Below are 25,265 nucleotides of genomic sequence, written 5' to 3'. Positions count from 1 at the left end.
CATCAGTAATATTAACTGTTGATACATCTTTATTATTCTAATTGCAAATAAATTAATAATAATATGCTAACATTATATTTATTAAATTCAACTCACAATAAACATGTTAAAGGTAGTTTCTCTTTTTTTATATAATATCATATATACTTCGACAATAAATTATTTTTCTAACTTTTATATTATAATACGTTTATAATAAATTGTTCTCTAATATACTTCTTAATTTATCTTTTACCTTCTTATATATAATATATCTATACTTCTAAATAACTTCTCTAATTCATTGTGTGTAATTTTTTTTAAATATTTCTGCGTAAAAATAGTAGTTTAAAGTAAAATAGTTGCGTAATATATGAGGCAACAATATTATATTATAATATATACAATTTTCTACTATAAATATATACTCGTATTATTATATAATATGTTATACCATAAACCTTTCTTTCTTAGTAATAGTTACACGAAAATATTTCAATCAATTAACAACATTCAAAATACAACTTCCTTCTATGTTTTAAATAATACCAGCACGATTGACAAGTGATATAAGTCGGTAAAAATACTTGAAATACATGAGCTCGTATTCCATATGAATCCCAGTGTTTTACAATTTTTTTAATATCTGGGATTTTGTAATTAGTGATTATTACATAACTATTATTTCGAACGGATTAGGTTTTTCTAAATTTTCCCAATCTCACAGGTAAATATCGTGATAATAAATAAAATAAAATAGATCCAGGTATAAAATAATAATTATTAAATATGTTGTGATTTTAATTTCAGCATTGTGTCTTTATACTTAGTAGTTATTGATTCTGTTCACCCCGTTGTAACATCAGATTCACAATACATACATAAAACATTAACTAATTGCTTATATTATCTCTCTATCATTAACAAATAAACAATCTCACAATAAGTATTAATAAAACACTGTTATTATATCAATAATAAAATATATATTATCTAAATTATATTGATATAAAGCAAGAAAGGAAACAGTAGCAACAAACGCAGTTAATCTGTAAATATATTTTTTTCATCTTATATCTGCTTAAAATACATAATAAATGATAAACAATATCAATAATATTGGTACTAATTAAGAACACTGTAGCACTCCCTGATAAGTATGTTTATTTTCTGCACATTGCTAATAAGCAATGTGAACTTTTTTAAGTTTTATCTGTTTAAAATTATTTTTATTAGCCGTAGAAAGATTCGCGAATATTTAAACTGAAAAGATTCTCAGCTCAAGCAGAGTATTTGCTATTATTCCTGAAATCTCCTCTGCCTAATCCTACTATTCCCCCAAACAATTGGAGCTGATGTGGCGTAGATAGAATTTGCAAATAAATAAACTTTTTTTAGTCAAAAGCTTCCATCAAATTATTGATCGCCAACTCGCTAACTGTCCTTATAGAATGTATCTTGAACACACAAATATGATATAAATTAATATAAAGGAAAAATGAGTTCCACATTAAAATAACCATAACAAGTAAAGACAAACTAAAAGACAATATTCGATATATAATAAACAAACGCCTTTTACAAAATATAAGTAATATTTAAATTCACACAAACTAACGCCTTTCCGCTTTGCTCAAACTTAATGAATATTCTACAGTCGTAAAAAAAAGATAATGAACGGAAAGAAGAGTATTTTTTCGAGATCGTCTTATTGCATTACTTAACACAATAAATATAAATATTCTCATTAAATCCCGACAAATTTTCAACCGGTTGTTTTTTTGTTCCACATACAAGTTTTTTGGCACTAGCTTTGCATAATTTTTGCCATGTTCCAAATTGTTAAAATTATATGAATCGCATATTTATCTAAACCTGTTTTTTCTGCAAGCATCTTAACAGTCGATTGGTGGTCTTTCATCATTACAGAAGACATAACTGACATATTTTGATCGTAAGTTAATTATTTTGACCTTCCGGAACGTGATTCGTCTTCAACACTTTTTTAACCCTCTTGAAAGCTTAATACCACATAAAAATATATTTCTCGATAGTCTGGAATCTCTATAACTTTTAATATAAGGCAAGTTAACATATTTTAATTCAAAAATTCCCCCCACAGCCAGTTCGCCAGTGTTGCTACTTTGGCTCTAGATTTTACAACGGGGTCGGTCCCCATACAAGTTAGTGAGTGTTAACCCTTTATGTTTTTTACAGAAGCTTGAACAAATGTTAAAAAGCTTATTTATACCAATTAGACCGTATAAACTCTGCCTCTCTACTGCCCTCCCTCTAATTAAGGTGAAGTATGTTTCCCGTGTAACAAGTGAAAAACAAAATCATTTTGGTTCTTCCAAACGACAACAAAAACAAAGAATATAAGATATGACATTAAATGGCCACCAAGATCATGCGATTTAACGCCGTTGGATTTATTTTTGTGGGGTTACGCTTAGATTCGTGTATACGTCGACAAACCCGGAACGTTTGAGCACCTAAAAACTTATATCCGGCAAGTTATAGCCAAGATACTTATCTTAGAATTGTATGGAGTGCGCGAGTAAGCTTACTCGCATAATTGTATGGCAGAACATTTTTTACAATTTACCCCAAATGCCAAAAAAACACATATTCTAATTTTCATGAATTGAAAAAAAAATATATAAATTCATATGTTCATCATAGTTAATGAAAGTTAAGGTTAAGTTTACGTATAAAAAAACTCATTTCTTAATTTATTAAAAACAGCGCTGCGCACGGATGTCGTATGGAATTTTTTTGAACGCGGCGAAGACTTAATATCCGATAACTTAGTTTGTTACTCTATACATTTTATAAGTATAAAAATTAAAATCTTAATAGATCATAAAATTTTACACATCTATGTTTTATTATATTTTTAATTAAAAAAAATATGTTCTATATTACCCCGCCAGTAGTAAATTTTTCTTGGGTGCTACAATTTAGTAACAACAACAACGATGCACATCCCTTTATCGCAGCGTGAATAGCGTACGTCAAAGAGATAAGCGAGAAGCCGGCGAAGATGGCAAAGAATACATCCAGTTCGGCCTTTCGCAAAATCGATGTGGACCAATTCAACGAAGATAACTTCAAGGAAGACGACGCCGAACCTACAGGGCCGACGGGACCTGACGAAGGCGAAGTGTCAACACTGCTCAATCAATATCCTTTTTGATCACTCATGCGTTCTATTGCACTAATTAAATATAACAATGTTTACTAATAATACACAATAATACTCTTATTGTGTGTGTATCCGTATATTTTTGTTCTAGTTTTGTTATCGCCTTTTCTAGCTTTCGCTTCGACCACACCCAATAATGTGTCATTAACTCATGAGCAACTTACCTTTTTTGGATCTTGGAACTATATAGATTCAAAATTAATAGTGATGCAATATCCTACAGTAATTATAAATATCATCTGATCCAGACTTCATATCTGGTTTTGTTAAAAAATGCTAAAATAATCTTGGATATCCCTCAAACAAAATCATTACAATCTTTTTTTAATACATTTTCACTGGTAGATATATATTTTTACCAGTGAAAATATAATTTATATAGCAGGTGCTAGTAAAAAATACGATTTCAACTTCTCCATACGTAGTAATGTATAAATGTTACAGTGAATGTGTAGTTATATTTTCACTAGCGAAGTCCAAATACATTTTCACCAGTAGATATATATGTATAGCTTTTTCTTGCATATTCCGTTAACTAATTCTTAATCTCTAAGATGATGTGGGCTTTGGTAAATCGTTAATCGACTTATGTGGTTCATATTTAGTTATACTATCAATTAGTTCAAGGTATTATAATTATAAGTTATTGTTTTATATTCATGGCGCATTAGCTTTAAGTTTTTAAGTTCTAATAAAACATCAATGTATTCCTTAAGCATTATATACAGGAAAATTTATAGACGCCCTTAAAACAGTCTTGCAGTGTGCACCATTAGGTTCAAAAAATCAACAAGTCAGGGTAATTATCTATTTAATAATTATAATTACAATTTTATTATATTTTTATACATAATGATTTTTATATTTCAAGGATAATGCGTTGACTCTAACTCTCAAAGTATTATTAGCCATCAAATCAGGCCAAATAGAAGAAGCCGTCGCCACACTAGACCTGGACCTTATAGACGTTCTAATGAAGTACATTTACAAAGGCTTTGAATACCCCTCGGAAGGATCAAGCGGACACCTCTTGCTGTGGCACGAGAAAGCTTACCAAGTCGGCGGAGCTGGAGCCATAATAAGAGTCATGTCCGACACGCGACGTATATAAAAATGCTCAAATTACATAAAAAAATATTTAATAATAAGTTAAACATATTAAATATGCTTGATTATGATGTATTACTATTTTAATATTAAATAATAAGCTCCGTATCATAATGTATTATAAATCGGAATTGTTAAATTGTGATGTTTTGATTCAATTGAATATATGCAATTAATTCATTTCTTAAACATTATGTTCCTATTATATATTTTTTACTTAATCAAAAGCAAACAAGCTCTGTTAGCCTTTATCCTCTTAAAACGTGTCTTAATCTTTTGCATATGCACATTTTGTACCTGTATACTTATTTCCTGCATATATGTGATTTTGTAGAGAATGTTAATATAACTGATTTATCAATATTAAGACGAATTAAATCAACATCACAATTGTGATACTCTTAAAATATTGTAATCTATGATTCTCTAAAGGTCAAATTTTATTAATAAAACTATAATTTTTTACTTGTATCAAGTCTGCTTTATTATAAAAATATATATTAAATCATTATATTTAAACTGGAAAGAAGTGGCTTATTGCATAATTTGAAATTACTGTAATTAATTACACTGAAAAATAAATAAGCCTCTTTTTTCATTGTTGTCTTTATAACTTTGACTGTTTCGATTTCATCAAAACGTTGTGCATGTCCATCAGTGAATCTTCCAAAGCCTGTCTATATTTCTTTGAGCTCGTTTCGGGGCTAACGTTAAATGCTGATGTCGAAAATACAATATCGTGAGCTCTTGGATTATAGCATGTCGCATAGCCGTCATCCACTAATGGCGCAAAGCACATGAATCCGTCACATTTTGAAGCAACCTAATATGAAACATTATGTGTAACTAATAAATAAAGCTATTCACAATAATAGTTATAACTCACTTGACTTGTAGAAATGCGCATTCGCGAACTCTTCACAAAACCGGTATCTGAATAGAAATTCGGTATTTCAATTCCATTCTCCAGAGCCGTCAATTTCAAGCTCAGAAGATGTCTGTCAACTCCTTGGCCGTTCATGGCCTGTAACAAAATATATATTAGTAATATCGAGTTGTCCCAATTTTTGTTACATTTGCATAAATGTATAACTTTTAATAAATCAAAGATAATTTCATTTTTCTTTCAGTGTTTATTAACAGTAGTCGTATCAACTATGTTATTTAGTAGCGGGATATATTTTTTGTTTCAATATTATCAACCCTAAATCAAAAATGGCAGTAGAGATAAAATAATCTTAGTTAAGGGAATTTTAACATTGAGTATCTTTTTAGGGGTTGTTAGTGAGAATATTAGGGCTGCCATCAAGGCAGGTACAAGATTAACGATACAGAAGCTAGCACAAATCTCAACGTGTCGCCTACATTAGTGCACAGACACTTAAAAAATTAGGTAAGGTGTCAATTTCCAGAATATGGGTATTTCATAATCTAAACAAAATTTCGCACAGCGAATCTCAATATGCCAATAATGAATGATTCTAGAAAAGAAAGATTTTTCGGTCGAATAGTTACTGAAGATGAGAAGTGGAAGACAGTGGTTGGATGCCAATCAACCCCAAGAACAGGATTACACCCCAATAAGATAATGAAGGGCATAAATCATTATGAGTTGGATTATAGGCAGACAGTTACGACAGACACATAGTGTGCTCAGTTAATTCGTTTAAAAGCATAATATAAATTAAAGAAAGATAAGTTTACACCAAGACAGCGCTCGCCCTCATGTATCCGAAAAGACGACAGAAAAATTCAATAGATTTTCTTAGAAACTTCTTTCTCACCCACCATATTCTTCAGACATTACTCCAAACGTCTATTATATATTTAGATCCCTGAAACAGATTTTAGGTGGAAAAAAATATTTTACACAGTGTAGAGGCCCATATGTGTATAGGTTTAATTATGGCCAAAACATGGTGGCACTCTGGTAACACTGACGTGATGTAGGCACATTTTTTTGGCGACTTTGGCGGGCTCGCACGTCAGTGCGGCCTCGTGCACTGTTCATCCATTTTTATATATTAAACATGTAACATCATATACCTTTAATAAAATCGACTCAATATGTGTCTAATTGCCATACGTCGCCAAAACGGATATAAAAAACGACATTAAAGAATTTATTGCTTTCGATAGCCTAATCTTTTAATAACTATTTCATTAAGAACAGTTCTGAAATTTTAATAACGCTTCATAAAGTTCATCGGTTGTTAAACTCATATCGAAAGCATGTTTCTATATTTTTTGCCTATCATTGATAATATTAGAACACTTAGAAAACAAAACATAGCTTTAAGATGTCATAGAGATGATGGAATTTTAATAAATACACATAATGAGAGTACAGTTGACCCCCCCAATAACACGGGAAATTGGGAACGTGGTATTTGGGGAGACTAGAAAATACTCGTACAATTTTTTGCAATACGTTCATGCGAATCAGGCGCATGTGGTGAGATATCTTCTCTTTGGCTCGCTCACACATAAAGTAACAGGCACCCAAATAGCACGTGCCCAATTTACCGTGTTATTGGAGGGTCTACTATATGACCAACGGGGAAAATTTTCTAGAGATTTTAAAATTAAGGATTCGAGGAGGAGGTAAACTTCTTGAAAAAAACATGTCAAATCTGCATCTGCTAATGCAACATATACATATATCTAAACCTAAAGCAACCTAAAATAGTATTATTGATTGCTGCAGTAAGGAAATAATCAGAAAAATTATAAAATTTACACTCGAATCTAAATATTTTTCTGTAATATTTTATGAAACAACTGATATATCATAAATGGGTTTGGTAATTCAGTATGTTTACAAAAATTAAATCGGAGGGGTTTTATTGGATCTTTCAACTAACTTTGGAATTTAATTCATTATAGGAATATTTGTAAAAAGGTATTGTTGCCGACAGATTAATTAATCACTTTAATTTTTACCAGCCTTGTATCTTTACCTTACAAATATTCCTCATTATCCTATACTATTAAACTATACAATTATATCATGCTAATACCTCGACAGCGTAATCTTTATGTGCCTTTATGGCATTTTGCAATGCCTGAACTTTTTCTTGAGCACTTGTCTGTTTACTCAGCATGGATTCTGCAAAATGAATTGACTCTTCGGAACACGATCTAATAGTTTCAGTCCTGCCACCTAGGTATTTTCGAGTAGAAGCTGTTTCATAGTGAGTGCCTGGTACACGATGTAATCTAAAAAAATATTATATGAGATATAATGCATTTATCTGATAGCACTCCGTTTCTACATCTTGCAAACTAACTAATTGTCCATAGAAACAATAATTTATAATATAAGAACATATTTTCAAACCTATAAAACGCATATTGGATGGCCATTTGTATGAAACTATCCGGACTTAACTTTTGTGACTTAATAAACTCTTTACCGTACATAGTAAAAGAAAAGCAGCTTAAATCTAAGTCATTGACCAATCTAAAAATAGACACGAGTAAACATATAATAGCTCAAATGACATATTCAATCAGTTATTATATAATGCATACTTATCAATATTTTCTTTTGCGGTGTCAATAGCTTTATTTACTTCAAGCGATAAGTTGAAGTCCAATCGTGTAGCATTTACAGGTGCTTTTGAAGACATCTTATTTGCATATTTTCCTTGATGTCTTTAAATAAATATAATTATTTATGTATAACTATGTAAATGTTTACCAAATACTTTGATTTATTACTAATTGATTCCTCTTTCGTATTTTAAATTATATTACAATAAAACACTCACATGTAATCTATGATATGATCAACCAAAACGGCAACGGGTTGTCCTTCAGCTGGCGAATGTTCATAAGTCAAGCCGTTAATTCCATCTTCTCCTATTACAAACTGAAAAAGTAGCAAACATAAACTTAAAGTTGAGTCTTAAGATAATACATTTTAACATTAGAATTACAATATACATATATTTCAATGGATATAAATAGTATTTATAGAACATAAGGAACCAAATAGATATTTTTTTCTTACTTGTACAGTTTTGTCGAACCATCTATTACCGGAATTCAGTTTACTTCCACCGCCATGTATCGTCTGTTCAGCAGCAACTGTCTGTTTTTTAGATTGCTCCAAATTTCCAATTCCGCACCCCTTATCTAAACTAACCACGAATATACTTTCTTCTATCGCTTTCAAATGCTCCCTGTTCAATTTATCTATAAAAAAACATAATTTAAAATAATATTCATGAATGAAAAATTAAAGATACACTCACCTTCAATTAAAATGTTATAGATTTTTCCCCAAGTGTCCCTATGTTCTGTTGTCATAATACCAATAGGGTTTTCTATACGCTTTTCAGACTGAGAAACGATACTCTGCAACTGTTTAATCAACTGTTCTTCATTCATAAGAACACCGTCTTCTCCAAATACTTTCAATATAAAAATCTATTTAATTAATAAGCAAAAAAATTAGATAGTGAAGAAAATATTCCAAAAATCAATCAGTCATCACTCACTTGATTATTGTGGAATACTGTTATATGTTTAGAATTGTTATACGAAAGTGAATCCCTTTTTAAACCAGGTATACGACATGTTCCCAAAACTTTTTTATATTGTGTCATATCCAATAAGTCTTTTCCCATTTTGTCTTGCGGTATCTTATCCCTATAATGGATAATTTACTATATTAAAATCATACCTAAAGATATATTTGTTGAGAGATGAAAATATTAAAAATAAAATAATAATACTCTATGTATTAACGGGTTTAAAAAGCTTGTAATCTAAGAAATTAACAAATAAATTTACCCATCGACAAGATCCTTGTAATCCATAGCTCCAAGTATGACTCTCGCTGCTTGTGCAATTTGATCATTTTTATTATTAAAAGTTTTGAATGGCCAAACATGTCCAGGGTTAGAATATACAACCACAGGCATCCGATAATCGAGATAAGCGGAATGTAGCCACCATTCTCCAAACCAGTTTTCTTTTGTCTTAGCCCTTTTTTCTAATAGTTCCTGATTAATAAAATTTACTTTGCATTATATGATATAGGATAACCAGACAATAGAACACACGACTATTGAACGCACAATGTGTTTTGTTCTCATGTGTTCAGTTGTCATAGCACCATGATATAGTATAGATTGAATTGATTTATTTAAGAGTGATTAATACCTGTAATTTAGTTCCGACTCCATTCACAGATCCAAATTCTTTGATAATGTTTGAAGTGACGGTCAACTCCTGACGATTTAGATGCGGTTTGATGGATTTATAATATTTCTTCAACGTGTCTTGTAATGCAGGCACAGGCAGACTTGGTAATACTGATTTTGATGAGAGATTACATGTAGCAATCTTATAGGATCCACAGTATGGGAATGCGATGTTGCGAAAACCGTACTAAAATCAAATATTTAAATTGTTAATACTGTAGCATTATGGAATATTATTGGTTTTAATAGTAAGTAAATTAATTGATTTTGAAGTTAACATTTAGAAGGATTGTCTATAACTCTGTATACCTAGATTAATTTATAAGTGCATAGCCCGAAACAGCTGTGAAAAACTTATGATACAATTGAATTTAGCGTTGTTATATCTTTATGGCAAGACAAAAAGCAAAATTATTAAATAAAATTATATGCACCAATTTCTCAACGTTCTATTTACTTTATTATTAAATTAGCATGTATTATCAAATTAATAATAATTATATTATTTAATAGAAATAAAAGTTTACGGAAAATATGTTTTATATTTTTGGGGAGTGAGAGTGTGGTTGTTGAGAAAAGCGATTGTGACTTAAAAAAAGGTTGGGATACACAAAGAAAATTAAACGGAAAGGAGAATAAAATAATACAGTATATTTTTATCATTGGCAACATCGAATTATTATCTTTTTATTTGTCACGTATTAATTTGAATGTTTATCGATTATAATAAAACAAAGGCATGCAATAAAAATGGAGTAAATTTAGAAATGCATATTTATGATAAACAAAAGATAAAAGAAAAAAAAAGTGGTCGAAGAAAAGTGAAAGTAGGAACTAGCGTTCGTTTACCATAGAACGGTGATCGGCACGCATGCGCCCCCCGGGGCCGTGCGCAAGCGCCACAAGTCGAGTCATGGCCCTGACTGAAGACATGTCTGTATCGAACAATATTGAATGCGGAGACACGTCAGGTCTCGCCAACCCCGGGCCCCGACTCAATTCGGCGCACGTAACAGCCGATGACATGCGCCGCAGATGCCACAACTTCAATTGAAATAATTACTATCAGGTATTTATTTTGCGCTACTGGCTCGTATTATCGTATTTGGCGCTCGTAATATCGCACTTCGCGCTTATATAAGATAAATACTCTTTCTCTACCTAGTAATTCTGCACACATATTTTTACAAGTGTATCAATAACTGACGATTACTGAAATTTAATGTTTTTTTAATAATCTTCTGTCATCCCACAATAGTTGAAACAATAAAATAAAATATAATTAAATCCTCATTTTGCCATTGAGTTTTCAATTTCATTCATGTACAAAAAGAAATTATTATTTTAAAAATAGCTTTTGCAACATTGTAAAAGCCGTCCAAAATATATGCCGGAACGGCGTTACGTTGCGTTACGCAAATAAAACACTGGATACAAATATAATAACAGTTTACCTTCGCTAAAATTCGGGAACTTGTTTTTAAAATTTAAATAAAATTTAAATTATTAATGTTGAATATCCCTGCATTCTGGTAAAAAAAAACAATGATAAATGGGTTGTGCTATTGACGAAAACGTGAAACATGAGTTGTGTCACCGTACAGTAAATGTCGCGGAAACATAATTCACATATTTTATAATTTACCTGTAGAAATAGTATGTACATATAGAAATATTTTAGCAAAGCAAATAGAATTTATAGCTATTATCGACAATAAACAATGTACATATAAATAATATAAATTAACCTACAATATGGGAACTAATTAAATAATATTATTTAATAAACACAGTTAAGAAACACTGGCGAATGCAGTCAGCAATAGGTCAGTTTTATATTCTAATTATATTCATTCGAAAAGAAAATGATTCAGCTATATATATATATATTTATATGATAGTGTGCGAATTATTCCCACACATATACATAATCGTCTAGGCTTCTATACATATTATTTATTTATATTTGCAAAAATAATAAAAAAAACAGCGATAACTGTTATCAGTAACAGTGATAATAAATTATTGTGCATGTTGAAAACCTGTGGAACATTCAATTGAACCAAATGTAATAGGCGATGGGTGCCAAAAACTCCTAATAGAAATAATAGAAGCATTTTGATCACTCCTTCCTTATTTAACAAAACCTAACAAATTAAAGGTGAAAGTAACAACAGGTTTTCAATGTTGGTAATTGGTATTTAGCAAGAACAAAACTTGCATAACTTGTGTTATATGCGGATATATAATCGTTATGGTTTAAAAATAATATAATCTGTCCTTGATATTGCTTTTTAATCCTAATATTTATTATGTGGATGACTGTTATATAACTGATTTTAGCATTTTAATAATATAGGCTCAAAACTACTAATTACGAAACAAAAAATACAAAACCTTTCAGAATTGTGTTTAAATTTAAATTAATTCAACTTGAATTAAATTAATCGAAAATACATATAAAAGTAATTATATTTATATAACTAAACTACAACTTTAGAGAAATTAACTCAAAAACGGTTCCATCGCAAAGTTAAAAATTTACATAATTTAAATTTCAAATCAAGCCCAATATTCAAATTAGTAGACAGTCATTTGTGTATGCTAGGCGAAAACTGTATCATTATTTTAAAGTTTAATATGGTAATTCGTTCTTTATCGATTCCATAGAAATAGTCTGCCTGTTTTCATCATTGCAAATAAAAAAAAACTCGTTTAGGTTAGGTTTGGGTTTAAACAGCTTGGGAAAAGCAGTGGTGATTCATTCCCATTCCATATAATAAATTTAGTAACCAGATTATGGCGCAAACAAAAATTGCGCTCACGAAAATTACACACAGTGAAAATTCTAAACATTTTTGTTTAATTGTCAAATATATTTTTCTTTTAATTTCAATTACTTTATATTATTTTATATTTTTAAGTAAAAATTTGTATTAAATTGCGACATGTAAGTGCATTATTCCAATGTGAATTACTAATATAATTGTAAAATATTTTTAAAACATGATATTTTAAAATTAAAATCATAATAACGTCTATGATATAAACTGACATTATTTATATATATATTATATATTGAAGAGGTTTACCATAATTATGAAACTCTAAACCAGGATAGCTAAAAAATGTAATTTCGGAATGCTTTGTTAATTTTGGGATGCTGAAATGTGCTAGGCTAGAATGCGGGATGCTGGTGACAGCTAAAAAACTCATCTTGAAATTTTGTGAAACCAGAACGTATGGTAAGCCTAATATTGTCGTATTCTTAAATATATAGATATACATACATATGTGTATATTGATTATCTATGATCAGAATTTTCGTGTTTGAAATTTTTGCTGTGCGCTACTTTCGTTTGCGCAATTATCACCGAAATTCACAAACGCACGAAAGCTGTAGTCTCACTGCAAACGCGCGTGCGCACAGCAGTGAGACCAAGGCATGAGTGTCACTGGTTACACACCGGGGAATAAAACTGGTGGTTTTTTAACGTTGCGCCATGTTAATTAATAATTTTGTTAGACTTGTAATTAAATGGTCAGAATTTAAATCAACTTTTGGTCAGAATAAAAATCAATTTTGGGTCAGAATTTTATTAGCAAAATGGTCAGAATAAATATTAAAAACAATAAACGGTCAGAATAAAAATAATAAACGGTCAGAATAAAAATAGCATACAGTCAGAATAAAAATAATAAGCAGTCTAAATAAAAACAATAAACGGTCAGAATAAAAATAGTATACAGTCAGAATAAAAATAACAGATAGTCATAATAAAGTAACTTGCTGCCATAATCATATATTTTACGCAGGAAACTTGAAGTTAACCTATTATATTATCTCATTCCAATTGTGGTACTCCCATATGCGTCTTTGCTTTTTGAACAGTTAGTCATAGATAGGGGGACGCAAATTTAGTTTTTGCCTGGGGCGCCAAATAACCTAGGGATGGGGAACCTGCGGCCTTGTGGATCATTTGGTGCGGCCTTTTGATTGACGCCAGAATTTATTTATTTGTTTTATTGGGGGCGTATTTATATTTGAATATAGATTTTGTTATGACCAAAACTTGGCGGCACTTGGGTAGCACTGGCGTAACATACTCTCTTGAATTTTCGACGCCGACGGGCTCGCACGCCACGAGTGCAAGCCCCGCGCTTTGATTACTTGTAAACAACATGTAATAACTTCGTATCACAAATAAAACATTACCGCAGCGGCTCAATCTGTGACTTATTGCCACCCGTCACCACCCCGTCGCTGAAGTTTTTTTATAAATAAAATAAATACACAATTTCATAATTCAATGTTCAAATAAATATACGCAAGTTTTTGGAAAAAGAGCATAATCAACCCACGTAATCGACAATCGAAATATACTCACGTATGCTTTTTTGCTTCTTAACAACTAACAGCTGTGAATCTTCATTTTCGTACTTAACGCAAATAAAGACACAACTACGATCACAGATAACTGACACAGAAGAACAACTGAAACTGCTAGCGTCTATGCTTGAACAAAATTTTCAAATGCTTTCCAACAGAAAACAAACACAAATCAGCCATTAAAGTTGGTAAATTGTAACATTAAAAAATATTTTTAATTAAGCGTGTACTTTATTATGTATGTTTCTTGTAAATTCATGGCTGGATGACTGAGAGGAAGTTTAAAAAATTGAGAAAAAATAAGAATATATTGGATTGGATTAAAAATATTCCGTACATAAAATTATTATATAATATATTGTAGTAAGATTCGTTTAAATATGTATAACATTCCTGTATTTTCAGTAATTAATAGATTTTTAAATAAAATATTCATTTGATGGGGTGGGGGGGGGGTCAACGTTTTCGTGTTGCCTTATGTTGAATCAGATAAATGAATGTGGCCTTCAGAAATATAAAGGTTCCCAACACCTGGCTTAGGTCGTTTTACCCTATTGTGCCGGAAGAAATTGTGTTGATTCGGTGGAGTGTAATAATTTTGTATCATGGCAGCATTATTCTCATGTGGTATTTTGACAGCTATCGCGTGTGTTTTGACAGGTGAACCGATAACGCCAAGATGGAGCGACGGTTTTACACCGACGCCGCAGAGTACTGGGAACAAGTGCCAGCCACAATGAACGGCGTACTCGGAGGCTTCGATTTTATATCCGACGTCGACGTGAAGGGTTCGCGTCGGTTCATGGATGAACTTTTACTGAAACCGCCGAAGGGCGTTCGACCGCCTGGTGCTGATCTAGCGCTGGACTGCGGCGCCGGCATCGGCAGGGTGACCAAATACTTACTGATGCACTATTTCAAAAAGGTCGATCTAATCGAGCAGAACGCGAAGTTTCTCGAGGAAGCAGAGAAGTTCGTGGGCGACGGGGACAGATTGGGAGATTTATACCCAGTCGGTTTGCAAGATTTCGTATCAATGAAAAAGTACGATGTTATCTGGTGTCAGTGGGTACTCGGTCATCTCACGGACCAAGATCTCATTAATTTCTTCATTTCTTGCAGGTTAATAAATTATTTAATACTCTAGTTAATCTAAGAATGTATCGCTTGGGACCTATTACGTCAGTACAGTAAATTAAGCAAATCTTATATCAATTATTTAAATGAATTCATCTTCCGCTCCCCATCCCAACAGAGGTGATACAACTCTAGTCACGCCAATGTCAAAAAGTGATCATTGCTTTAGTGGACCATTTTCAAAACAGTGACAAAATTCCTCAATACTAAAATTTGGTTATTACAAAACTTACAAAAATCATTTGACAAGGATCATGAACCTCTCATTCGGGATAAATGTTAGCTATGGTACTCATCTCCTGCTCTTCCTTCTTTTTATTAATGACATATATTACATACGTTCATTAAGAAATTAAAGATGAATTTAATGTAATTTTAATGGTGGGGAGTATGTGAAGCGTTACATTTTTAGAACAAGAGTGTAGATATAAATACTGCAATGCATTTATATACTATTTATTTTTATATACAGGGACTCACTCGCTGAAAATGGACTGATAATCGTCAAAGAGAACTTTACGTCTTCGAATAAGGTAGAGAAAGACGACACAGATTCATCCGTCACCCGGCCGTTAAGCTTGATGTTATCGATCTTTAAACGAGCGAAATTAAAAATAATCAAAGAATACAAGCAAAACAACTTTCCTAAAGGAATCTATCCGGTATACATGTTCGCCTTGAGAAGCAAGAGAAGTGGCTCCGATAAAGGAGAATCTAAGATTCCACACGAAAATCTAAAAATAACTGAGACTAAGGACGAAAAAGACATAGCTGATAAATTACAAAATATAAAAATTGAAAACTTAGGTAGTTGATGATGTAAAATAAATTATTTGTACAGTTCAAACATGTATTTATTTTGGTAATTTCATAACACAAAGTTTTGTAATACACATTATACAATAAACTAATTAATCAATTATTTTAATAATTGATGTTATACATATCGTTATTTCACACTTTAAAAATTAACGATGCTAAATTTGCATCTATTTATTAGATGACACTTAAGATTTTATTTTTGGATTTCCAAAATTTAAATAGCACTACATATTTTGAGATGATCGAAAATATAATATTACAAACTGCTTTGAGCAGAAGAAATTTATTTTGAATAAAAAAATATAGCTTTCTGTATATTTTTGCTTAAATTAGGGATTTGGGGTTTTGCGCATGTAATTCAAACCCGACGGCAACTTTATTTCGGTGACGCCTTTTGGGAACTTTCTCTCAGGATTGGCGACCAACGGTAGAATCATACAATCGTCTCCAACCTAAAATCAGAAACAAAGATTTCAATAAACAGAAAAATTTATCTACAACATTAACGAAAGCTTTTGATGAGATTACAAATTATTAATATCTTCTATTTTCAAAATTCATAATGTAAATAAGTAAATGAATGATTTTACCTGCCAATCAGCTGGAGTTCCAATCGGATGTTTTTCAGTCAGTTGCATTGCGTCAATAGTACGAAGAATCTCACTAAAATGATATTAAATAACTCTATATCATAATTTTACACTTTCTTCGCCTCCAATATAAGATAATGTATATCTAGTTATCCCATTAGCCTTAGCGCTTTTTAAGGTACAAGTTAAGTGAGTTAAAAATTTACTAAAACATATATTCTCTATCTTTTTCTACAATTATTTTCGATATGTTACTCAATTTCTTTGTATCTGATTCGAAAATAATGTATTTTTAGAAGCAATAAATTCTTTAATTTCGTTTTGTATAAAATATTTTTTTCCACCTAAAAACTGTTGCAGGGATCTAAATAAATAATAGTCATTTGGAGCAATCTCTGAAGAATACGTTGAGTGAGAAAGAAGTTCCCAAGAATATCCATTGATTTTTACCATTGTCTTCTTCGAAACATAAGGGCGAGCACTGTCTTGGTCTAAAATAACCCTTCTTTGATTTATAAAGGAAGGTCTTATTATATATTATTCAAATTAACTGATGTAAGTGACAATTTGGGCTTTTGTGCTGGCTTCTGTATCGTTAATCTCAGACCTATTTTGTTGGCAGCCCTAATATCCTCACCAATAACCTCTAATGTGTCAAATCTTGTAGCGGTAACATAAATATTAAATTAGTTCTTGTAATAGCATATTGGTAAATTCTGGAACGACTATAAATATAAGCAAGTAAATGAATTTATATGTACTTGAAATTCCTTCCTATGGTTGCCGGATACAAGATGGACAAACGGAATTTCTTCTTCGGATCTATGATGAAGACAGCACGAGCGGTGAGTGGCATTCCTTGACAGTCGCACTCATCTCTATCCAACATGCCGAGGAGAACAGCGATCCGTCTCTCTTGGTCGTCGATTATCGGAAAAGGAAATTCTGGCGAAGCATCATCTGCAAAAACGTTATTTTGTTATAAATATTAATATGACTATATAAAAAGAGATAAAAAATACGGTACCAATGAAGCTCTTAATGTCTTTTGTCCACATTTTGTGATTTGATATGGTATCGCATGACAAGGCGATCGTTTTGACATTTCGCTTACGAAATTCAGGCATCAGCTGAACGACACGGGCCAACTCCGTGGTGCAAACGGGTGTAAAGTCAGCGGGATGAGAGAATAATATACCCCAACTGCAAGAAATACATAATTGTTCTAAAAAGGCATCACTAGATGAACACTTCTCAGTGAAGCAATACATTCTTAGAAAAAGTTGAACATAAATTTATACGTACGAGTCACCCAGCCATTTGTGAAGTTCAATCCTTCCTATAGTTGTATTGACTGTAAAATTAGGAAAGTCGTCTCCGAGCGAAAGCAGTTTACGCCCGTCCGTGAATCCGTCACTCTCGCTGAAAAACATTCACACAGAAGATTATCACCAGGGATGCTTTCCTGGGGGTTCGCGTGAACCCTTTGATGTGAATGCTATGGTTCGTGCGAAGCCCCCGTTAATTAGAAAAAATCTTTCTTTCAATATTATTATATTTCTTCATTTATGGCGCCAATATTCAAATTTCGTTGGTAAATTTTCTGTCGATAAAAACGATTTCTACGAAGACGGCGGCATTAGTTTTTGGTAACCATGCGCTGACCGTGTGCACATTTTTCGCCTAACCTCCAAACTTACGCAAAACGATTACAAAACAAATATTTCCTAGCGGATTTAGCTCTAATGATTGACATTCTTCAGGAGTGCTCTTTACTATCCAACGCTCTTCAAGCTAGAAATATAAATATTTGCAGAGGAAAACAACTGATCAGAAGAACAATTAATGCTTTTCAAATTCCCAAAGATCGTTGCAGTAATTACGAAAAAAAAGTGGATGAAGTTATAAACTCGGAAGTACCTATTAAAAAATATTACCTTTGTTGAAAACAGAATTTATGGAAACCTTCCCAGAGATTCTCTTATTGACAGCATCATAAAAAATTTGAAATTAAGATTGATTGGTTTTCCTCAAGTAGGGTCAAAAAAACAAGAAAAATATTGATAACAGCAAAATTTATGAGCTAGCCCTTGGAAAATTGAAGATATTGTATTTCCGTGGTTAGAGGTCGAAGAGAATCTTGATATTGATAAGAATGATTTCCGTAATTATTTAGAAAATATAATAAGCAATGGTCATCAGGAAATAAGTAAAATTCCAAAAAACATTCAAAAGGCGAAAAATATCATTAATACGATTGCTATTAGTAATGCTGTAGCAGAACGAGGATTTTCATCGATGAATATCATAATCACAGATAAAAGAGCCAGATTAACAGTGCAGAACGTATCAAATTTGATGACTTTAAACTTAATTGGTCGCCCGTTGAAAACTTGGAACGCAGTTCCCTATGTAACAAGTTGGTTGAGGAACCATAACTCAGCAGATGATACCAGGGTGAAACAATCCAAATCGAAAGAATATAGTGAAATTCAAGTAGCTATTTGGAAATATTTTAAATAATTTAATTACTTTATAATAATGTGTAAGTATTAATATATGAAATTTCAGAATTCTAGTTTATGTAAATAATTTTGTGTCTTTTCCAATTAGTAAACAAAATAAAGGTAAATATGAACGATAAATTGTTTTTTTTTCTGATAGTTTAATATTCATCAGCTAGTGTGCTACTCTGCCAAATAATATTTCAATGGGAATATTAATATTAAAAAAAAATGTTGGAAAATATTCACTGCGAATGCGAATCCCCATGTAAAATTTTGAGAAAGCATCCCTGATTATTACGTGTAGCTAGTTACATCGATGTCATCAGTATCGCGCCATATTGTATGTGCAAAGGATTAAATACTGATATTACATAGACAATTTGATTGTAGCGTATCTCTTGTCTATATTTACATAGGAAATTGCGTTTTATCAGTTTAATTGGAACTAGCATAGTAAACCGATGGGAATATGTTTTATTATAAAATTGATTAGTATTTGGAAAAAATGAGCGATATGTACATAAACGCGATTTATTATTAGAATGAGGATAAAAGTTAAGATTATATATTAGTTATGTACTCACGTTTACATTCCATACCATTTTTAGATTACAAGGCAAAATTGTTAATTGAATAATACCATATTTATTTTTTGCTTTCGAGTACTTGTTTTCAAGCATAAAAGGTAAGAAACAAGAGTTGAAAACATATTTAAATTATAGTAAATATATTAAGATATATATTTACATTAATTATCATAACTGACGAATGACCTAAGCTGCACATATAAATAAGTCAAATTGACCTACATAGAACAATTGAGTAAACATAGGTATTGAAAATAGTCGATAGTTCAATGGTAATTTTTAAAATTAAGTTTAATCTACAATAGAATATAGCAACATAAGAAAATTGGTGTAAAAAAATCTGCATATTAAATATATCCACGTGTGATTTTACTAAGATTTATGTGATATGAAACTTTTATATGAAGTCAAACTTTTAGAATTTCAAGACCAACCGGGCGAAACGTCAGATGTTATTATCAATTATCCAACGAAAACATTGACAGAAGATAATTTGACATGATATTAACTGCAATTTTGGCGGATTAGAAGACAAGGGGTCAACAATGTATATGCAAAACAAAATTTATCTCTCGGTTGAACATTGATAATTAATAATATAATTCACAAAGCGATTAAAATTGGCGCAGATTGTCAACTTGTAGACTTTATATGTAGTGTTGGCATAAAAGCTCTGAAAGAATTTGCTATAGTAAAACTATTGAAAGAGTTTTGAAACTGTAAAAGTCATTAAAAAAGTACTTTTTGAGTATCGCTAAATTTCTGCAATTAAATAATTTAATGGCAAAATTGCAAGAAATTGGCTACAGCTACAGCTACAGCTACAGCTGCTGAATGTTATAAAATAATTTTGTGAAGAATTAAAAATTTATAAAATTGTCGAATTAAACCAAAAACCTACATGGGAGGCAATTCATTGCAAGGGTGATAAATGTATTGAACGAAATGAGATGTATTAATTGATTTGTAGCACTGGGAATGTTTAACACTCTCACACATTATTGAAAAAACAAAGTTGCAAATTTAAAGCAATGTTAATCATCAAAAATATAAATTATTTATTTTCACAAGTTCATTCTTGTTCTTATCATTAATAAATAAAAAGTATGAATACATATGTGGGAGCCTAAAAAATAAATGTTCAAGTTATCTGTAGGTGAAAAGAGAATAAACATAATATTTTTTAAATGGCGCAAAATGTCTGCCGACGAATGGAAACCGACGTCCGGACTGATAATTATCAAATAGAAAAACTCACCGTCGCATTTCGCTCATTCCTAATTCGCTGATATCTGCGGAACGCCAAAGCGACACTGAACCGGCAAACTGTTGCTGGCGAACTTCTTGCGCGCATGAGCGATGCTTAAAGTTGCCATACTTTAAAATCCAATACAATAAGATTTTTAATTTAATATCTTATATTATTAAATTGTGGGTTTAATTTCTAGGAAATGACATTTTTCAGAGTTTACTTTTAAGTTTATCGTTTAGATCATAATTTCTTAACCTTTTTACATCCGCGGACCACCAAAAAAATCAAAAAATGTTGTGCGGACTATCAACATTGGAATAAAATAATTATTATTTAAATATTTGATTTTTTATTCTAAGCAATTAATTTTGCAACACAGTATGCTAATATACCCATATTAAATCAATCAGTAACAAGAAATATAATTTAAAAATCCATAAAATACAGCATAAAATTTAATTGTTTATCGAAATAATAAAAATCAGTTATTATATGACTTTTCAGTATTATTTATAGATCTTCCAGAATTCCTATATGGCTATTTAGAACGCTTTATAAATAGCCCATGTGAAGTGACCCATTTCAGTGAATAATTAAAATATAATTTTTTTAACGTGTTACGATGTCAAGACTAGACCACATATATGGTTGTTAGGACCAAAAATATTCACTGACCCGAATAGTCTTTTTAATAGTCACATTTGAATTATTTTGACCCGCAGCCAAAAAAGGTTGCCGAGACATGGTTTAAATCATTTAAATATTTTTAATCGAGCATAGAACGGGATGAGTGTTTATTTCATTTTCTAATTTAGCAATAGTGAAGCATTGCCGGGTCCACTATGACTAGTATATATATATATATAATTAAAATAATACTTTTGGGACGGTGATGGTGACGGATGGCAATTAGACACAGATTGAGCCGCTGCAGTAATATGTTTATTGAAGGTTAACGCATCTAAATTCGGCTCCCATAATACATAGAAAAAAGCAAAGAAAAAAACATATAATATTCATTGTTGTAGTTGTTACAAAAGTGGAATTCCTCGAGAATTGCTGGATTGTTCAATGCGCGGCACGTTCAGCGGTTTGAAGAAATGACAACTCCTAAAATAAAGGTGCTGGAATATAATAAAAATGGAGTATTTGGTTATTCGGGGATTCCAAATTATTTGTGCTTAGACAAAACTGTGACTGATATATATTTGTCAAAATGAGTCGATATGAAGTTTTATAACATAAATAGTAATTGTAACATTTCAATCTGAAAGAATAGCGGTAAATAAATAGGTATTTGTTTTTTAATAAAGGCAACACCGCGACAGCGTTGACAGCGCTGAGCGAAATGAGCAGCGAAACCGTCGCCACCGTCGCGGCTCATTACAACGAGCGACGAGGATGCGGCTTCAGCGCGCGACGCCGCTCGCCCATCTTCCACTTGCGCAACTTCAACAACTGGGTGAAGGCGACGCTGATCCAAGGGGCGACTCTGCGCGCCGGCGTGGTGTCGGGCGCCTCGGTGCTCGACCTCTGCTGCGGTAAGGGCGGCGACCTGTTCAAGTGGCGGGCGGCGCGCGTCAAGCGTCTCGTGTGCGCCGACCTGGCCGAGGAGTCTGTGGCCGAGTGCAAGCGCAAGTTCTACCAGATGCGACTGCCTTCCGTGGGCGTCTTCCTCGCGGCCGATTGCGCCGAGCGTCGTCTGGCCGACATGCACCCGGAGGCGGCGCGCAGCTTCGACGTCTGCAGCTGCCAGTTCGCTCTGCACTACGGCTTCGAGAGTCCCGCGCGCGCCGAGCGCATGCTGGCCAACGCGGCCGAGGGGCTGAGGCCGGGCGGAGTCTTCGTCGGCACGCTGCCCGACGCCTACGAGATCGTCAGGCGGATGCGCGCCTCCGCCTCCGACGACGGCTCCTTCGGCAACGAGCTGTATCGCGTGACGCCGCGCTTCGACATCGCCTCTCAGCCCCATCTCTTCGGCGCCCGCTACGACTTCCGTCTCGAAGGCGTCGTCGACTGTCCCGAGTTCCTCGTGTACTTCCCGCTTTTGATCACGATGGCAAAGAGGTTCGACCTCGAGCTCGTCGAGCGGCTTAACTTCGCCGACTTCTACACCGCCAAGCAGTCGCAGAACCGAGACCTGTTGCGCAAGATGGAGAGCTTCGAGACGGTGCATCGCCGCGAGCCCGTCTACGATCGCGTCAAAAAATTCTTCGAGGAGAACGACAGCGCCCAACAGGCGGGCACCATGTCCGAACAAGAATGGGAAGTCGCATGTGAGCTCTCGTTCTTTTTTCATTTTTTACACAAACTATAAACCTAACTAACAATTTCTTTTATATTATATATTACACATATCCGTGTACACCTTTTTTACATTTGACATAGATTTTTTAATAGGGAACTGCATAAATATAAAAAATATACTAATGATTTTAATTTTAAAGTAACAACTAATTTTACAAAAATAATTACTACTTTAGCTGATACGCTCACGTTATATTATATTTGTCCGAGAGGAATAATCACTTTTCATTCCCAAGTCTCATAATATTTCTACAGTTCTCGTTGCTTTTTAAAAATAACTAATAACTTTAAAAGTGGCAACTGATGTTACCTTAAAGTACGTGTAGATCGGCAACAAGTAATGGTTAACTTATAGCAATACGTCATATTTTTATTGTTTGGCATACATAAAAGGTTCAAAAGTGGAATGAAAAAGCGATATGGCGTGGCGTGGCGTCGCGGTAGGTTTTGCAGCAAACGGGCTGCTTTATAGGCACGCTTTCAGCCCTGACAATGTTTATGTCGGCCATAACCCAATATACAATATACTAACTTAGTCCTAAATAAATGTAATCATATCTCTCATTGTTATATGAAAATTAACAGTAAACCATAAGGACCGATTGTAAATACAATAATCAAAAAATGTAACCTTACCAAAAAGTGATATTAATATTTATGGAGGATAACGAAGGTTATTTGTTAGTATTGACTTTTTATATTTCTAATAAATATTAATTAACGTCAGAGTAATCATATGTACATGTGTATTCATTTTAGTAATAGCTTTTAATTGATTTGTATACCTATCACATATAATATGTGATGACTATTTTGCCATATTGAGATTAAGACACATTGCCAAGTTGAAATGAATTACATATTGCAATTTCTTCCAACATTTGATTCTGGAATATCAATAATACTTTTGTTATAACAATCGTGCTATTTTTTTCTATTAAAATAAATATATTTACAAAGCCACTCTTATATTAAAAGTTTATATTGTTTACGCTCCCGTGTGCTCCAACGTTTTGCATAAACTCTATTAACAAATATCTACTGTGCTAAGATATCTGTTTATTTATTTGAATTTAATGACAAATGTCTGATTTCGTCGAATCCCCGCATATTACCACCTGGCAAAAACTTAATTTTATTAATTAAAACTATCAAATACAAATATGATAAATAATATTTCATTTAATAAAAATGTTATATATTATAATAAAATTTAAATCTAACATAATATGATCAGAACAGAAAAAAGTCAAAATGATAATATTTTATTAGCGCTCCGGGCAAAAACTAAGTCGCTATCCTTGTAAAATCTTTCAAAACTCATAAAAATGATGGTCTCCTTTCTGATAAACTTTGACATTTAATAAATTAACACTTTTTCATTTTTTATTTCAGCGATGTACTGCACCTTCATGTTCGTGAAGAAACAACCGCGTAAGGAATCTGAATCCGATGCTTAATAGAACCGAATATGTTCATATCCGACTATTTGACGATATAGTAAATATTGAATTAAAGTCTGCGGGGATGCATTTCTTCAAAACTATCAGTTGCGGAAGAGATTGAGTAAAAAAATCTGACAAAACTTTATATTATAATTGTGATATAAGTTGCCGATAAATCAGAAATCGACAAATCATGAATCTGACGGTGTAAAAATGCTGACGTATGCTGTTTAAAATGATTATTTTTATATATACATATATATATCGAATAATCGTATATGAAATATTTGTAATATATTTTTGGTGAATGAACAATAAAATTGTCTTAATTTATTGAGCTATGTTATGCGATTTTTATATTAAGATTTCAAGATTATTTTAGTTTATCCGAGAAGAATCCTGAGTGAAGTGATGTGCGTATTTGAAATATTTCATAGAAAAAAGACTGCGAACATTCACACAAATTTGTGTATGACTTTTATTAAAATTTAAGCAATAAGTTTGAATTATTATTTATTTTATTAAAATATACAAAATAAAAATATTTATAACATCTTGTCCCTGAATTTTTTTTATATACAATGAGTTTTTCTGAGTGAATACAACGATTGTAATAGTTCTTCAATCATATTTTTGTCAACTAAAGTACATTTTAGTTAATCAAACTCAAACTCAAAAACATTATTATATTGCATTCTAATAATAATGATTAAATAAAGTA

At 32.2% G+C, this 25,265-nt stretch overlaps 5 protein-coding genes across 5 annotated transcripts; 3 read left to right on the top strand and 2 right to left on the bottom strand.

Moving 5' to 3' along the window:
* The first annotated feature begins 2,952 nt into the window (after positions 1-2,952).
* Arpc5 (Actin-related protein 2/3 complex, subunit 5) lies at positions 2,953-4,765 on the top strand. Its single transcript, XM_088204799.1, has 3 exons — positions 2,953-3,166; positions 3,915-3,986; positions 4,059-4,765. The coding sequence occupies exons 1-3, from the start codon at positions 3,026-3,028 to the stop codon at positions 4,296-4,298; spliced, it is 453 nt and encodes a 150-aa protein (XP_088060925.1). The 5' UTR covers positions 2,953-3,025; the 3' UTR covers positions 4,299-4,765.
* Positions 4,753-10,504, bottom strand: CRAT (Carnitine O-Acetyl-Transferase). Its single transcript, XM_088204798.1, has 12 exons — positions 10,357-10,504; positions 9,467-9,694; positions 9,095-9,306; positions 8,800-8,950; positions 8,554-8,728; positions 8,310-8,494; positions 8,068-8,168; positions 7,829-7,951; positions 7,635-7,757; positions 7,315-7,513; positions 5,181-5,318; positions 4,753-5,117 (listed from the first exon to the last, which is right to left on the bottom strand). Exons 1-12 carry the CDS (start codon positions 10,438-10,440, stop codon positions 4,902-4,904), a joined length of 1,935 nt encoding a protein of 644 aa, XP_088060924.1. The 5' UTR covers positions 10,441-10,504; the 3' UTR covers positions 4,753-4,901.
* Positions 10,505-14,478: 3,974 nt separating this feature from the next.
* Positions 14,479-15,881, top strand: Ntmt (N-terminal methyltransferase). Its single transcript, XM_088204796.1, has 2 exons — positions 14,479-15,019; positions 15,507-15,881. Exons 1-2 carry the CDS (start codon positions 14,577-14,579, stop codon positions 15,847-15,849), a joined length of 786 nt encoding a protein of 261 aa, XP_088060922.1. The 5' UTR covers positions 14,479-14,576; the 3' UTR covers positions 15,850-15,881.
* Prx6a (Peroxiredoxin 6a) lies at positions 15,867-20,901 on the bottom strand. Its single transcript, XM_088204797.1, has 6 exons — positions 20,799-20,901; positions 17,752-17,868; positions 17,474-17,649; positions 17,208-17,406; positions 16,447-16,519; positions 15,867-16,308 (listed from the first exon to the last, which is right to left on the bottom strand). Exons 1-6 carry the CDS (start codon positions 20,813-20,815, stop codon positions 16,186-16,188), a joined length of 705 nt encoding a protein of 234 aa, XP_088060923.1. The 5' UTR covers positions 20,816-20,901; the 3' UTR covers positions 15,867-16,185.
* An 824-nt stretch (positions 20,902-21,725) lies between these two features.
* Positions 21,726-25,043, top strand: Rnmt (RNA guanine-7 methyltransferase). Its single transcript, XM_088204795.1, has 3 exons — positions 21,726-21,858; positions 22,072-23,068; positions 24,495-25,043. Exons 2-3 carry the CDS (start codon positions 22,141-22,143, stop codon positions 24,557-24,559), a joined length of 993 nt encoding a protein of 330 aa, XP_088060921.1. The 5' UTR covers positions 21,726-21,858; positions 22,072-22,140; the 3' UTR covers positions 24,560-25,043.
* Positions 25,044-25,265: the final 222 nt, after the last annotated feature.

The sequence above is a fragment of the Plectrocnemia conspersa genome, unplaced genomic scaffold (assembly GCF_051122295.1).
Source record: "Plectrocnemia conspersa isolate PC_06_02 unplaced genomic scaffold, ASM5112229v1 ptg000014l, whole genome shotgun sequence".
Classification (NCBI taxonomy): Eukaryota; Metazoa; Arthropoda; class Insecta; order Trichoptera; family Polycentropodidae; genus Plectrocnemia; species Plectrocnemia conspersa.
The sequence above is the reverse complement of the archived record's forward strand: the minus strand, read 5'-3'. Positions and strand labels throughout refer to the sequence as shown.

Coding starts and splice junctions, on each gene's coding strand:
- Arpc5 (XM_088204799.1), top strand. CDS start 3,026: ATGGCAAAGAATACATCCAGTTCGGCCTTTCGCAAAATCGATGTGGAC. Junction 3,167..3,914: donor TGTCAACACTGCTCAATCAA/TATCCTTTTTGA, acceptor GCATTATATACA/GGAAAATTTATAGACGCCCT. Junction 3,987..4,058: donor CAAAAAATCAACAAGTCAGG/GTAATTATCTAT, acceptor TTATATTTCAAG/GATAATGCGTTGACTCTAAC.
- Prx6a (XM_088204797.1), bottom strand. Junction 17,650..17,751: donor CACAAATGGCTGGGTGACTC/GTACGTATAAAT, acceptor TATTTCTTGCAG/TTGGGGTATATTATTCTCTC. Junction 17,407..17,473: donor AGACATTAAGAGCTTCATTG/GTACCGTATTTT, acceptor ACGTTTTTGCAG/ATGATGCTTCGCCAGAATTT.
- Ntmt (XM_088204796.1), top strand. CDS start 14,577: ATGGAGCGACGGTTTTACACCGACGCCGCAGAGTACTGGGAACAAGTG. Junction 15,020..15,506: donor AATTTCTTCATTTCTTGCAG/GTTAATAAATTA, acceptor TTTTATATACAG/GGACTCACTCGCTGAAAATG.
- CRAT (XM_088204798.1), bottom strand. CDS start 10,440: ATGTCTTCAGTCAGGGCCATGACTCGACTTGTGGCGCTTGCGCACGGC. Junction 9,307..9,466: donor GAGTCGGAACTAAATTACAG/GTATTAATCACT, acceptor TTTATTAATCAG/GAACTATTAGAAAAAAGGGC. Junction 8,951..9,094: donor TACAAGGATCTTGTCGATGG/GTAAATTTATTT, acceptor TATCCATTATAG/GGATAAGATACCGCAAGACA.
- Rnmt (XM_088204795.1), top strand. CDS start 22,141: ATGAGCAGCGAAACCGTCGCCACCGTCGCGGCTCATTACAACGAGCGA. Junction 23,069..24,494: donor ACAAGAATGGGAAGTCGCAT/GTGAGCTCTCGT, acceptor TTTTTATTTCAG/CGATGTACTGCACCTTCATG.